General features: G+C 40.3%; 1 protein-coding gene across 1 annotated transcript in view; it reads right to left on the reverse strand.

The window, feature by feature from the left end:
- The window catches only part of SOS2 (SOS Ras/Rho guanine nucleotide exchange factor 2), a 355,579-nt gene that overhangs the window by 104,139 nt on the left and 234,832 nt on the right, over positions 1-16,608 (reverse strand). The window contains exon 14 of the mRNA XM_053697641.1: positions 13,137-13,359. Coding sequence (XP_053553616.1) covers positions 13,137-13,359 — 223 coding nt within the window. The remainder of the gene's footprint in view (positions 1-13,136; positions 13,360-16,608) is intronic.

Raw genomic sequence — 16,608 nt, forward strand, 5'->3', positions numbered from 1 at the left:
TTAGCACACTATGTACTTTAAAATCAGGTATTATTTATGGTTTGCTATTGTGTATTCAAAAACATGTAAGTTGTATTGCTAAAAAAAACTCTACTACTAGAGCAGAATTTGTGCACAAGTTTTATGTGGGCCCTCACAGAAATCTATTATCTGAGGTAAATAATGCACTTGCACTCTCTGACATGAATATTGTAGTTCACATTATACTACCTCACTCATGATAATGTACTAACTTGTAATACTAGCGCAAAAATGTAAGCTGTATGGTTTTTGCTCAAGTGAAGTTAACGCTTCATACTGCTTTGCTTTTTTTCCGCTTGTAATTTGGTCCTCAGTATATATTGATTAAAATATTTAATGTTTACTTCCCTTTAAATATAGCAAAACGGGGCTGAGCCTAACTACGCTCAGAGATGGCTGCTTAATCTCTAAGTTCCGGGAGAAATTTAGCCCAAGCAGTGAATCTGGACTAATAAATCAGTCTACCGATACCTAACAGTCTTATGAGAGAGGCTGGAACTTATCTACTGATGCTTTTTTTTTTTTTGATTGACAGCTCTCGCAATAATGTGAGGGACTTTGAAGCAGCACAGCCCCTTTGAGGCCTTCACAATCCTGAAACAACTCGTTTTCAGCTGACAGAATAGGGCCTGCAAGATAACCGGTTATCCCCGGTCCTACACACCAACAGTGGGAGCACTAATCTGGGAGTTCCTGACACAATACGGTGAGTGAACTGAATACTCACGGACAGACACTGACCTGTTCTTCAAACAGGCCGCAACTCTCATAGAGTTATAATCGCGTCTGGGGGAGGCGAGCTGACATCATCTTCTTTCAGGGAGTGGCGACATGAATTAACCCCACTAAGAGCTGCAGGCAATATTAGAGCCAGAGGTGCGGATGAGATGAATAGACCTTGTAAGAGTAGGAGGATGTAGGCCTCAGTCATTTGATGCAACGCACAGTCACATAAAAGATCGAGTGTGGTGGTTTGCTTTTTATAAAGGGCCCTATACATTGAGTATATTATATCAGAAGGGAAATCAAGCTCTACTACATTGATATCAAGTGCCAGTAACCTTAGCCACGAGCTACATGTAAACCAATTAATCCCCTTTATTATAGTGGGGCTATTCAAACGGCTTTTATTGGCTGTTTGACTTGGGCTGGATAACTGCTACCTGATACAATAATATTCTAAACGGAAAAAACTGGGTAGATAGGGAGCGCTACTAAAAGCTGCTATAAAAAAGAGGGTACATGAATCAATATATGTACAAAAACCAGAAAATGAATAGATGTTAAAAATACAAGTTAATAATATTTAATTTTAACAACAAATGCAAATGGATAAAATATAACAATTATAATTAATGACCACCGGTGGTTTGAAAAATAAAAAATGAATGATCAGATAAAAGGTCCGATAAAAAAGAAACAATTGCGCTGTTGAAGAGGAGTATGTCTCTTAGTTAAAAACAAAATATGAGCGAGTATGTGGCACAATAAACAGTTAATAGACACTTGGTAATGCCGAGTTAAAAATTAAAATGTCTCTAGCACGTATTTGAGTCTGAGGCAAGATGAACAAATAGTAAATTAGGCAGTTGGTAACGAAGTGTAGTTTAAGAAATGACTCACCCAGAATACGAAGCCTGTTTAGAAAAATGCTTGTCCGTGTGTTAAAGTAAATTGGATTTGTATCCACGTTTAAAAGTTACCTTAACTGTGAACAGAAAGAGGCCCAAGGTGTATCCTGGTTGATACACCTTGAAAAAGGCTACACAAGCTGAAACGCGTTGATTTGCACTACTTGAATGGCTTACAATTGAGGATTGTTATACAGAGCGCTCTGTGACATCGTTTGTAACTTCAATGAAATAGCCCTATTCGAATTTTAACATAGTTACGACATTCAGCATACACTTGGTTTACTTGTTGCAACCTGGATTTGCAAACAACATTGATACACAGACCACCCGGTAATCCGTGACTCTGATTGGTTGGAGAACTGTCACGTGACCCCACGCACACCGAGGAACAATTATCAACCAGGATACACCTTGGGCCTCTTTCTGTTCACCGTTAAGGTAACTTTTAAACGTGGATACAAATCCAATTTACTTCAACACACGGAGAAGCATTTTTCTAAACAGGCTTTGTATTCTGGGTGAGTCATTTCTTAAACTAAACTGCGTTAACAACTGCCTAATTGACTATTCGTTCATCTTGCCTCAGACTCAAATACTTGCTAGAGACATTTTAATTTTTAACTCAGCATTACCAAGTGTCTATTGACTGTTCATTGTGCCACAGACTCGCTCATATTTTGTTTTTAACTAAGAGACATACTCCCCTTCAACAGCGCAATTGTTTCTTTTTTATCGGACCTTTTATCTGATCATTTATTTTTTATTTTTCAAACCACCGGTGGTCATTAATTATATTTGTTATATTTTATCCATTTGCATTTGTTGTTATTATATATATATATATATCAAATTAAATATTATTAACTTGTATTTTTAACATCTATTCATTTTCAGTTTTTTGTACATATATTGATTCATGTACCCTCTTTTTTATAGCAGCTTTTAGTAGCGCTCCCTATCTACCCCGTTTTTTCTGTTTAACTATCTTGGAGGTTCCTTGGAACTAACCTCCTATTTTAGGGTAGCCATTTTGTGCTATATACAGGCCTTTCGTTTGTTGTATACAATAATATTCTAAGATGGCATCTAAAAGGCTAACTAAGTCTGACAAATGCAATAAACTCAAGCCAATAAACCCCTATTTTAGGCCCCCTAAAACCAACAAAATTACAACTGAGGGTGTCATGGAAGAGGAAACTGATACGGAACAAGATATGGAGTCTAGCAACACTGAAGGAGATCAAACTCCGGTTACAAGAGCAAACGTACGCTTATTAGTCTCAAAGCAGGGTATATCTTCAAACTTTGAGCGCCTATGGGAGATAGACTCTATGCACTCGGCGGTGACAAGTAGCTTAATTGACAAAGTCTGATATTGCTGAATTGGGGTGCAGGATTGTAATCCTGGAAGAGCATAAAGATGCAGTTTCAGAAGATCTTACCTCAATATCTGATGCTGTCAATTCCCAGCAGCAGGCTATCACCGAGTTAGAAGATAAATTAGAAGACCTTGAAAATAGGGGCAGACGAAATAATATAAGGTTGAAGGGCATCCCAGAGTCAGTCCTGAATAAGGACCTACAAGCCTATCTACAGCAGCTCTTCAAAGCCATAACCGGCGACAAAGAGGATTCAATATACACCATTGAAAGGGCACATAGAGCACTTAGAGCTAGGCCAAGGGAATGTGCCCCACCAAGAGATGTTATTGTAAAGTTACTGGTATTTCAAGAAAAGGAAAAAAAATTGTCGGCGTCACAACAAAACCCGACCTTTAAATTTCAGGGGACAGTTGTCCAGTTCTATCAGGATTTGAGTATGAGAACTCTCCAAAGAAGGCAACAGCTGAGACCCCTGACAGTTATGCTAAGAAAGCACCAAATTCAATATCGATGGGGCTTCCCCTTCGCACTCCACATCATTAAGGATGGTAAAGCAATTTCTGTAAGGGAAGCAGAGGAGATCCCTACTACCCGCAAGCTACTAGGGCTGGACCCACCATCAATGTCAACAGATTCACGACCACGCCAATCCAGGAACCTCCAACTCCCCCAGAGGGAAACTAAGCAGTTCAAATTGCCGAGAATTAACAAGAAAAAACTGAAAACTTGATAACCTATACTGCCATATTATAAGATGGAGGACAAGATTTAGGGGGCTTTGCTACCCCATTAATATCATTTCGGGACTGGGGGTTGCTTACTAGAGCATTGTTACCGGCTGTTGGGTGATGTATGTAATGTTCTATTATATTCACTATGTTTAAGTTTACTGTTGTCAACATATTCATTAATTTACTGTTTGAAAAAAAGTTAAATATTAAGATATCTCCCCCTCATTTTTGTTTTAAATGGGATTTGATCACTTTCCCTTGAAGGGGGAACTTGGTAGTCTTACAACTTTTTCTCGGCCATATAGATTATGGCTTTTTTCCTTATTTACTTTCTTTTTTCAAATTGTAGAATTTAATTTTGAGTCATGTACATTGTATTGCTATGTGTTGGTGGGGAATAGGCAGAGGGATGAGGGTGTTCTGTTCTTTTTTATAAAGTATGGGGTGTGGTTCACTCCTGAAGTCATACATTCACATACAACTTACACTACTGATGCCTAAGATACTCTTGGTTTCTCACAATGTGAGAGGATTAAACACTGATGTTAAACGCAGGGTAGCTATGACCTACTATAACAAACTCCAAGCCAATGTTCTCTTTTTACAGGAGACTCATCTCATACACACTAAGGTCCCCGGGTACTGGTCTAGGGCTTTTCCCAAACATTATCATGCCACAACGGATGTCAAGAAGAGAGGAGTCTCCAACCTTATTCATTCATCACTAAATTTTATACACAAAACAGAATTTATGTTTACCTGATAAATTACTTTCTCCAACGGTGTGTCCGGTCCACGGCGTCATCCTTACTTGTGGGATATTCTCTTCCCCAACAGGAAATGGCAAAGAGCCCAGCAAAGCTGGTCACATGATCCCTCCTAGGCTCCGCCTACCCCAGTCATTCGACCGACGTTAAGGAGGAATATTTGCATAGGAGAAACCATATGGTACCGTGGTGACTGTAGTTAAAGAAAATAAATTATCAGACCTGATTAAAAAAACCAGGGCGGGCCGTGGACCGGACACACCGTTGGAGAAAGTAATTTATCAGGTAAACATAAATTCTGTTTTCTCCAACATAGGTGTGTCCGGTCCACGGCGTCATCCTTACTTGTGGGAACCAATACCAAAGCTTTAGGACACGGATGAAGGGAGGGAGCAAATCAGGTCACCTAAATGGAAGGCACCACGGTTTGCAAAACCTTTCTCCCAAAAATAGCCTCAGAAGAAGCAAAAGTATCAAACTTGTAAAATTTGGTAAAAGTGTGCAGTGAAGACCAAGTCGCTGCCCTACATATCTGATCAACAGAAGCCTCGTTCTTGAAGGCCCATGTGGAAGCCACAGCCCTAGTGGAATGAGCTGTGATTCTTTCGGGAGGCTGCCGTCCGGCAGTCTCGTAAGCCAATCTGATGATGCTTTTAATCCAAAAAGAGAGAGAGGTAGAAGTTGCTTTTTGACCTCTCCTTTTACCGGAATAAACAACAAACAAGGAAGATGTTTGTCTAAAATCCTTTGTAGCATCTAAATAGAATTTTAGAGCGCGAACAACATCCAAATTGTGCAACAAACGTTCCTTCTTTGAAACTGGTTTCGGACACAGAGAAGGTACGATAATCTCCTGGTTAATGTTTTTGTTAGAAACAACTTTTGGAAGAAAACCAGGTTTAGTACGTAAAACCACCTTATCTGCATGGAACACCAGATAAGGAGGAGAACACTGCAGAGCAGATAATTCTGAAACTCTTCTAGCAGAAGAAATTGCAACTAAAAACAAAACTTTCCAAGATAATCACTTAATATCAACGGAATGTAAGGGTTCAAACGGAACCCCCTGAAGAACTGAAAGAACTAAATTGAGACTCCAAGGAGGAGTCAAAGGTTTGTAAACAGGCTTAATTCTAACCAGAGCCTGAACAAAGGCTTGAACATCTGGCACAGCTGCCAGTTTTTTGTGAAGTAACACAGACAAGGCAGAAATCTGTCCCTTCAGGGAACTTGCAGATAATCCTTTTTCCAATCCTTCTTGAAGGAAGGATAGAATCTTAGGAATCTTAACCTTGTCCCAAGGGAATCCTTTAGATTCACACCAACAGATATATTTTTTCCAAATTTTGTGGTAAATCTTTCTAGTTACAGGCTTTCTGGCCTGAACAAGAGTATCGATAACAGAATCTGAGAACCCTCGCTTCGATAAGATCAAGCGTTCAATCTCCAAGCAGTCAGCTGGAGTGAAACCAGGTTCGGATGTTCGAACGGACCCTGAACAAGAAGGTCTCGTCTCAAAGGTAGCTTCCAAGGTGGAGCCGATGACATATTCACCAGATCTGCATACCAAGTCCTGCGTGGCCACGCAGGAGCTATCAAGATCACCGACGCCCTCTCCTGATTGATCCTGGCTACCAGCCTGGGGATGAGAGGAAACGGCGGGAACACATAAGCTAGTTTGAAGGTCCAAGGTGCTACTAGTGCATCCACTAGAGCCGCCTTGGGATCCCTGGATCTGGACCCGGAGCAAGGAACTTTGAAGTTCTGACGAGAGGCCATCAGATCCATGTCTGGAACGCCCCACAGCTGAGTGACTTGGGCAAAGATTTCCGGATGGAGTTCCCACTCCCCCGGATGCAATGTCTGACGACTCAGAAAATCCGCTTCCCAATTTTCCACTCCTGGGATGTGGATAGCGGACAGGTGGCAGGAGTGAGACTCCGCCCATAGAATGATTTTGGTCACTTCTTCCATCGCTAGGGAACTCCTTGTTCCCCCCTGATGGTTGATGTACGCAACAGTTGTCATGTTGTCTGATTGAAACCGTATGAACTTGGCCCTCGCTAGCTGAGGCCAAGCCTTGAGAGCATTGAATATCGCTCTCAGTTCCAGAATATTTATCGGTAGAAGAGATTCTTCCCGAGACCAAAGACCCTGAGCTTTCAGGGATCCCCAGACCGCGCCCCAGCCCATCAGACTGGCGTCGGTCGTGACAATGACCCACTCTGGTCTGCGGAATGTCATCCCTTGTGACAGGTTGTCCAGGGACAGCCACCAACGGAATGAGTCTCTGGTCCTCTGATTTACTTGTATCTACGGAGACAAGTCTGTATAATCCCCATTCCACTGACTGAGCATGCACAGTTGTAATGGTCTTAGATGAATGCGCGCAAAAGGAACTATGTCCATTGCCGCTACCATCAACCCGATCACTTCCATGCACTGAGCTATGGAAGGAAGAGGAACGGAATGAAGTATCCGACAAGAGTCTAGAAGCTTTGTTTTTCTGGCCTCTGTCAGAAATATCCTCATTTCTAAGGAGTCTATTATTGTTCCCAAGAAGGGAACCCTTGTTGACGGAGATAGAGAACTCTTTTCCACGTTGACTTTCCATCCGTGAGATCTGAGAAAGGCCAGGACTATGTCCGTGTGAGCCTTTGTTTGAGGAAGGGACGACGCTTGAATCAGAATGTCGTCCAAGTAAGGTACTACAGCAATGCCCCTTGGTCTTAGCACAGCTAGAAGGGACCCTAGTACCTTTGTGAAAATCCTTGGAGCAGTGGCTAATCCGAAAGGAAGCGCCACGAACTGGTAATGCTTGTCCAGGAATGCGAACCTTAGGAACCGATGATGTTCCTTGTGGATAGGAATATGTAGATACGCATCCTTTAAATCCACCGTGGTCATGAATTGACCCTCCTGGATGGAAGGAAGAATAGTTCGAATGGTTTCCATCTTGAACGATGGAACCTTGAGAAACTTGTTTAAGATCTTGAGATCTAAGATTGGTCTGAACGTTCCCTCTTTTTTGGGAACTATGAACAGATTGGAGTAGAACCCCATCCCTTGTTCTCTTAATGGAACAGGATGAATCACTCCCATTTTTAACAGGTCTTCTACACAATGTAAGAATGCCTGTCTTTTTATGTGGTCTGAAGACAACTGAGACCTGTGGAACCTCCCCCTTGGGGGAAGCCCCTTGAATTCCAGAAGATAACCTTGGGAGACTATTTCTAGCGCCCAAGGATCCAGAACATCTCTTGCCCAAGCCTGAGCGAAGAGAGAGAGTCTGCCCCCCACCAGATCCGGTCCCGGATCGGGGGCCAACATTTCATGCTGTCTTGGTAGCAGTGGCAGGTTTCTTGGCCTGCTTTCCCTTGTTCCAGCCTTGCATTGGTCTCCAAGCTGGCTTGGCTTGAGAAGTATTACCCTCTTGCTTAGAGGACGTAGCACTTTGGGCTGGTCCGTTTCTACGAAAGGGACGAAAATTAGGTTTATTTTTTGCCTTGAAAGGCCGATCCTGAGGAAGGGCGTGGCCCTTACCCCCAGTGATATCAGAGATAATCTCTTTCAAGTCAGGGCCAAACAGCGTTTTCCCCTTGAAAGGAATGTTAAGTAGCTTGTTCTTGGAAGACGCATCAGCCGACCAAGATTTCAACCAAAGCGCTCTGCGCGCCACAATAGCAAACCCAGAATTCTTAGCCGCTAACCTAGCCAATTGCAAAGTGGCGTCTAGGGTGAAAGAATTAGCCAATTTGAGAGCATTGATTCTGTCCATAATCTCCTCATAAGGAGGAGAATCACTATCGACCGCCTTTATCAGCTCATCGAACCAGAAACATGCGGCTGTAGCGACAGGGACAACGCATGAAATTGGTTGTAGAAGGTAACCCTGCTGAACAAACATCTTTTTAAGCAAACCTTCTAATTTTTTATCCATAGGATCTTTGAAAGCACAACTATCCTCTATGGGTATAGTGGTGCGTTTGTTTAAAGTGGAAACCGCTCCCTCGACCTTGGGGACTGTCTGCCATAAGTCCTTTCTGGGGTCGACCATAGGAAACAATTTTTTAAATATGGGGGGAGGGACGAAAGGAATACCGGGCCTTTCCCATTCTTTATTAACAATGTCCGCCACCCGCTTGGGTATAGGAAAAGCTTCTGGGAGCCCCGGCACCTCTAGGAACTTGTCCATTTTACATAGTTTCTCTGGGATGACCAACTTGTCACAATCATCCAGAGTGGATAATACCTCCTTAAGCAGAATGCGGAGATGTTCCAACTTAAATTTAAATGTAATCACATCAGGTTCAGCTTGTTGAGAAATGTTCCCTGAATCAGTAATTTCTCCCTCAGACAAAACCTCCCTGGCCCCATCAGACTGGGTTAGGGGCCCTTCAGAAACATTATTATCAGCGTCGTCATGCTCTTCGGTATCTAAAACAGAGCAGTCGCGCTTACGCTGATAAGTGTTCATTTTGGCTAAAATGTTTTTGACAGAATTATCCATTACAGCCGTTAATTGTTGCATAGTAAGGAGTATTGGCGCGCTAGATGTACTAGGGGCCTCCTGAGTGGGCAAGACTCGTGTAGACGAAGGAGGGAATGATGCAGTACCATGCTTACTCCCCTCACTTGAGGAATCATCTTGGGCATCATTGTCATTGTCACATAAATCACATTTATTTAAATGAATAGGAATTCTGGCTTCCCCACATTCAGAACACAGTCTATCTGGTAGTTCAGACATGTTAAACAGGCATAAACTTGATAACAAAGTACAAAAAACGTTTTAAAATAAAACCGTTACTGTCACTTTAAATTTTAAACTGAACACACTTTATTACTGCAATTGCGAAAAAACATGAAGGAATTGTTCAAAATTCACCAAATTTTCACCACAGTGTCTTAAAGCCTTAAAAGTATTGCACACCAAATTTGGAAGCTTTAACCCTTAAAATAACGGAACCGGAGCCGTTTTGAACTTTAACCCCTTTACAGTCCCTGGTATCTGCTTTGCTGAGACCCAACCAAGCCCAAAGGGGAATACGATACCAAATGACGCCTTCAGAAAGTCTTTTCTAAGTATCAGAGCTCCTCTCACATGCGACTGCATGCCATGCCTCTCAAAAACAAGTGCGCAACACCGGCGCGAAAATGAGGCTCTGCCTATGATTAGGGAAAGCCCCTAAAGAATAAGGTGTCTAAAACAGTGCCTGCCGATATTATTATATCAAAATACCCAAATAAAATGATTCCTCAAGGCTAAATATGTGTTAATAATGAATCGATTTAGCCCAGAAAAAGTCTACAGTCTTAATAAGCCCTTGTGAAGCCCTTATTTACGATCGTAATAAACATGGCTTACCGGATCCCATAGGGAAAATGACAGCTTCCAGCATTACATCGTCTTGTTAGAATGTGTCATACCTCAAGCAGCAAGAGACTGCTCACTGTTCCCCCAACTGAAGTTAATTGCTCTCAACAGTCCTGTGTGGAACAGCCATGGATTTTAGTGACGGTTGCTAAAATCATTTTCCTCATACAAACAGAAATCTTCATCTCTTTTCTGTTTCTGAGTAAATAGTACATACCAGCACTATTTTAAAATAACAAACTCTTGATTGAATAATAAAAACTACAGTTAAACACTAAAAAACTCTAAGCCATCTCCGTGGAGATGTTGCCTGTACAACGGCAAAGAGAATGACTGGGGTAGGCGGAGCCTAGGAGGGATCATGTGACCAGCTTTGCTGGGCTCTTTGCCATTTCCTGTTGGGGAAGAGAATATCCCACAAGTAAGGATGACGCCGTGGACCGGACACACCTATGTTGGAGAAATCTACTCTATCAGACCCAGAGGGTAGATATTTAATAGTGAAAGGGCAACTGGACGATTCCGATATTTTTTGCAATGTATATGCCCCTAACGATAATCAGCAGGCATTTTTTAAAAATATTTCCCACTTATTAACAAACTGGACCCAATATAGGATCGTCCTGGCAGGGGATTTTAACATTAATATTTCACCTATCTTACCCGAGGCAAATACTAAGATAACTAATAGACAACTTCGACATAATAGAGCGGTCGGATCTATTCAGGATATGTTATGTCCTCACACGTTAACTGACACCTGGAAATTTTTGTATGGCGACACTACATTCTATTCAGCGTCCCATCTTCATCTTATACGAGAATAGATTATATACTAGTTAGCCAGATTCTGCTTCCACTTGTGCTAGTTCCTGAAATTCACACGTTCACATGATGGTCTGACCACTCCCCAATATCGATCCTTTTAGATGGGTTTCAGGATTTTAAGAGGGCTAGAACGTGGACTTTTGACCCAAGTTCACTCCGTGATAAGACCATTTTGGATAAAACCAGTGACTTACTAACTGAGTTCTGGAACATTAACTATCATACCACTCCTAATCCTTTGACTATTTGGGCAGCACACATTAATGAGAGGACTTCTGATCCAAAATAAATCTTGCCTACACCTACATAACAAAACCATGATATCACAACATCAAAATTAAGTCAAATCCCTAGAAACTCAAGATAAACGCACTCAAAACCGAACTACTTTAAGAGACCTGAACAAGAAGCGGGATAAATTAAATGGTATTTTGAACTCTATGGCGATTAAAGGAATTTTGAGATTAAAGACACAATACTATATCTTTGCCAATAAACCCAACAAATTCTTAGCCCACAAGATCTGTGAGAGATGTAAGGCTTCGGCCATCTCAACTATAATAAACGCAAAGGGAATCCCAATTTCCCATCCCCAGGAAATTGTTGACACTTTTGCCGACTTCTACGGGGAACTATATGATGGTAGGAAGGTCACACACACTCCTCATATAAAGTGCTTCTCTATAGAATTTCTCACAGAGGCTAACCTAAATAAATTATCAGAGAAGGACAGGGACTTATTAAACGCACAGATTTCACCTTTAGAGGTCTCTATGGCCATAAAAAAAATTAATAGAGGCACAGCTCCAGGTCCAGACGGGTTCCCAGGGAAATATTATACATTATTTAAGCCCATGTTAGTGCCCCACCTAATTAATTTTTTTAATCATATTTTGGAGGGACACCCTATCCCCTCAGAATTATTAGCGGCTAAAATCGTGGTTATACCCAAACCTGGTAAGAACTCTGGCAAGAATTTTGTTCAAATTATCGTCCCATTTCTCTCATCAACCAAGACCTCAAAATCTTTACTAAAATTCTTGCTAACCGTCTCAAGTTGATATTGCCCACTCTAGTACACCCTGATCAGGTTGGTTTCATAAAGGATAGGGAGGCCCCAGATAATATTAGGCATATAATTGACTCCATTCATTATTTATATGAGACCAAAACGCCTTCTCTGCTCCTATCTTTGGATGCAGAGAAGGCGTTTGATAGGATTGACTGGAGATATTTACTGTTGGTGCTTCAACATATGGGATTTGGGGGACCTTTTATTACCGCCTTTTGAAGCAATCTATTCCAACCCCACTGCACAAGTGACAGCAACAGGTCATAAATCTAAAGTTTTCCCCATATTAAACGGGACTAGACAGGGATGCCCTCTATCGCCTCTCTTGTTTGCCTTAGCGGCCCGGATTAGAGGTTCACCAGACATCTCGGGATTTAGAATTCGGTCCACTGAATATAAATTGACTCTATTTGCTGATGATATTTTATTGACTATCACCAAGCCGCTTATTTCACTTCCCAATCTATACCAACTCTTAGATAACTTCGCTGCTATCTCAGGCTACAAGATCAATCAAGATAAATGTGAGGCTATCCCCATTGTATTGCCCCACCAAACAAAGAAGATCATAGAGCTCAACTTCTCTATGAAGTGGGCCAAACAAACCATAAAATACTTGGGAATATACGTAACAAATCAATTTAGTCACCTATACAAATTTAATTACTTACCCTTATTTAGAGAACTTTTCATTATGGCAGCCGCTCCAGCGATTCCCACGGCCGTCGGAAGCCTCTGCAGACGTCAGAAATGACGAATCCAGCTTCCTCCAATCACAGCTTCCCCCTGGGGGAATCTTGGCCTGATGCAATGCCGTGATGGGAGCAAGCCGGATTAGTCATTTTGGACCCGCGAAAACGGCTTGCAACGGGCCGAGGAAGTGCTGGAGCAGCTGCCAGGATTAAAAGGTACGTTTTTGAAGAAAACGAGTGAAATGTCAATTTTGATGAATTAAAGTGCCCTTGTTTTTAATAGGATTATTAAAAACCGGGCACTAATTCATCAAAATTGACCTTCACTTTAAAGGGACAAGATACACAAATGTTGAAGCACTTGAAACTGATGACTAGAAAATATCACCTAACCATTTCTATGTAAAAAAAAGACCTTTAAAAAAAATCTATTATATTAGAAACATTATTACAGCTGTTCATGAGATCTACTAAAGATTTCTGGGATTTCTCAGCACGCACTCAATTCTGAATGTTCACAAACTAAATCTCTGGAATATATTTTAATGTATCAAAGCAATTTTAAGTCCCACAAGTAGGACCTATTCACCAAATATTAAAAGTATATGTTTTAATGATAAAAATCCCCATACCTGTACAGTTCAGACTCTATCAGAGTCAGCTGACGGGCGATCTCTATCGGGTGCAGAGTCATGAGGTCAAAGGTCTCGCACTGGCCAGCACGACTTATGTGCCACTCAATAGGAGGAGGAGGGCTCTCAAATGTGATGTTGTGGCTCATTCCATTTGCTTGCACTTGTTTTTTCCTTCTGATAATCTTTGCTATAGATTCCACCCATTTCTTCATTGCTTTTCCTTAAAAAGCAATAAATAAATAAATAAATAAATGTGACTATTTTACTGGAAGCATAATCCATCTATATCAATCACCCTTTTCTGTAAACTAGGACTTCTTACTCTTTCACTTAAAGGGACAGTAGAGCCAAAAGTAAACATCAATGATTTTGACAGAGCATGCAATTTTTAACAACTTTTCATTATACTTTTATTATCAAATTTGCTTTGTACTCTTCCCATCCTTTGTTAAAGAATAAATCTAGATAGGCTGATAGGAGCTTAGGAGTGTGCACATGTCTTTAGCAGTCTATGCAACATTGTATAACACTACAATAAACAATGTTGTAAACACAGTTGTCAGATTGCTAAAAAGACGCGTGCAAACTCCTGAACTCACCTAGGATTATTCTTTAACAAAGGATAACAAGAGAACTAACTAAATTGATAATAGAAGTAAATTGATAAGTTGTTTAAAATGTCATACTCTATCCAGTCAATTCTTAGTTTAATTTTGACTTTACTGTTCCTTTAATGTCCTATAAAAACTAGGCAAGATCTCATCCTAGAAGGACTTTCCATCTAATATAGGTTTTTCACTTGTATTTCTTCAATATATACACATACATACATATATATATATATATATATATATACAGTAAGTATATATATATATATATATATATACAGTAAGTATATATATATATATATATATATATTTATATATATATATATATATATATATATACACACACATTTATTATCAATCAACTGTGTTTACTCTTTTTAAATCATAATGACAACAGAAACTACCCAAATGACCCTGATCAAAAGTTTACATACCCTGGTGAGTTTGGCCTGATAACATGCACACAAGTTGACACAAAGGGGTTTGAATGGCTATTAAAGGTAACCATCCTCACCTGTGATCTGTTTGCTTGTAATTAGTGTGTGTGTATAAAAGGTCAATGAGTTTCTGGACTTCTGATAGACCCTTGCATCTTTCATCCAGTGCTGCACTGACGTTTATGGAATCTGAGTCATGGGGAAAGCAAAAGTATTGTCAAAGGATCTGCGGGAAAAGGTAGTTGAACTGTTGAAGATGCAAGGGTCTGTCAGGATTCCAGAAACTCATTGACCTTTTATACACACACACTAATTACAAGCAAACAGATCACAGGTGAGGATGGTTAACTTTAATAGCCATTCAAACCCATTTGTGTCAACTTGTGTGCATGTTATCAGGCCAAAATCACCAGGGTATGTGAACTTTTGATCAGGGTCATTTGGGTAGTTACTGTTGTCATTATGATTTAAAAAGAGTAAACACAGTTGATTGATAATAAATGGCTTCAGCCAAACACTAACCATGAGTGAAAGAAAGGTTTTTGTGCTTTCATTCATATTCTCTGAAAAATGGCCAAGAAATCATAAATTCTGCCAGGGTATGTAAACTTATGAGCACAACTGTACATATACATATATATATATATATACATATATATATATATATATATATATATATATATATATATATACACATACATACATACATACATACAGGTAGCCCTCAGTTTATGCCGGGTCTAGGTTCCAGGAGGAATGGTTGTAAATCGAAACTGTTGTAAATTGAAACTCAGTTTATAATGTAAGTCAATGGGAAGTGAGGGAGTTAGGTTCCAGGCCCCTCTCAAAATTGTCATAAGTAACACCTAATACATTATTTTTAAAGCTTTGAAATGAAGACTTTAAATGCTAAACAGCATTATAAAACTCATAATATAGATTGTATCATCATCAAACCAAATTTAATGAACAAAAACATTTGCTAAACATCACCTAATAAAATAATTACACAACAGACTGCATCATCATCAAACTAAGTTCAATGAACAAATACGTTTTTTTTACTTGCTTTTTTCTGCAAACAGTTCTCTGCATTGTTAGCATGTTAGATAATATTGGGTCTGCACCTATTCTATGCATTTCAATCTGCAGTGATTAATAGGCAGTTAGGCACCCTCACCTGAAGCTGCTGGACAGGAAGATAATAGGGAAGTGGCTGCTAAATTTTGCTCGATAGATCTGGTCTGATCTGTGTACACAGAACCATTTAAGGCTGTTAAGTTGCATAACTTTGCTGCAAAACAAGCGGACAGCTCCACCTACTATTTTAATTAGTGCATTGCTTTCCAAATGACTGAAAAAAAAGGTTGTTATTCTGAAACGGCGCAAATTGAACCGGCGTAAACCGAGGGCCACCTATGTGTGTGTATATATATATATATATATATATATATATATATATATAGGGAGTGCAGAATTATTAGGCAAGTTGTATTTTTGAGGATTCATTTTATTATTGAACAACAACCATGTTCTCAATGAACCCAAAAAACTCATTAATATCAAAGCTGAATAGTTTTGGAAGTAGTTTTTAGTTTGTTTTTAGTTATAGCTATTTTAGGGGGATAACTGTGTGTGCAGGTGACTATTACTGTGCATAATTATTAGGCAACTTAACAAAAAACAAATATATACCCAAGTCAATTATTTATTTTTACCAGTGAAACCAATATAACATCTCAACATTCACAAATATACATTTCTGACATTCAAAAACAAAACAAAAACAAATCAGTGACCAATATAGTCACCTTTCTTTGCAAGGACACTCAAAAGCCTGCCATCCATGGATTCTGTCAGTGTTTTGATCTGTTCACCATCAACATTGCGTGCAGCAGCAACCACAGCCTCCCAGACACTGTTCAGAGAGGTGTACTGTTTTCCCTCCTTGTAAATCTCACATTTGATGATGGACTACAGGTTCTCAATGGGGTTCAGATCAGGTGAACAAGGAGGCCATGTCATTAGATTTTCTTCTTTTATACCCTTTCTTGCCAGCCACGCTGTGGAGTACTTGGACGCGTGTGATGGAGCATTGTCCTGCATGAAAATCATGTTTTTCTTGAAGGATGCAGACTTCTTCCTGTACCACTGCTTGAAGAAGGTGTCTTCCAGAAACTGGCAGTAGGACTGGGAGTTGAGCTTGACTCAATCCTCAACCCGAAAAGGCCCCACAAGCTCATCTTTGATGATACCAGCCCAAACCAGTACTCCACCTCCACCTTGCTGGCGTCTGAGTCGAACTGGAGCTCTCTGCCCTTTACCAATCCAGCCACGGGCCCATCCATCTGGCCCATCAAGACTCACTCTCATTTCATCAGTCCATAAAACCTTAGAAAAATCAGTCTTGAGATATTTCTTGGC

The sequence above is a fragment of the Bombina bombina genome, chromosome 1 (genome assembly GCF_027579735.1).
Source record: "Bombina bombina isolate aBomBom1 chromosome 1, aBomBom1.pri, whole genome shotgun sequence".
Classification (NCBI taxonomy): domain Eukaryota; kingdom Metazoa; phylum Chordata; class Amphibia; order Anura; family Bombinatoridae; genus Bombina; species Bombina bombina.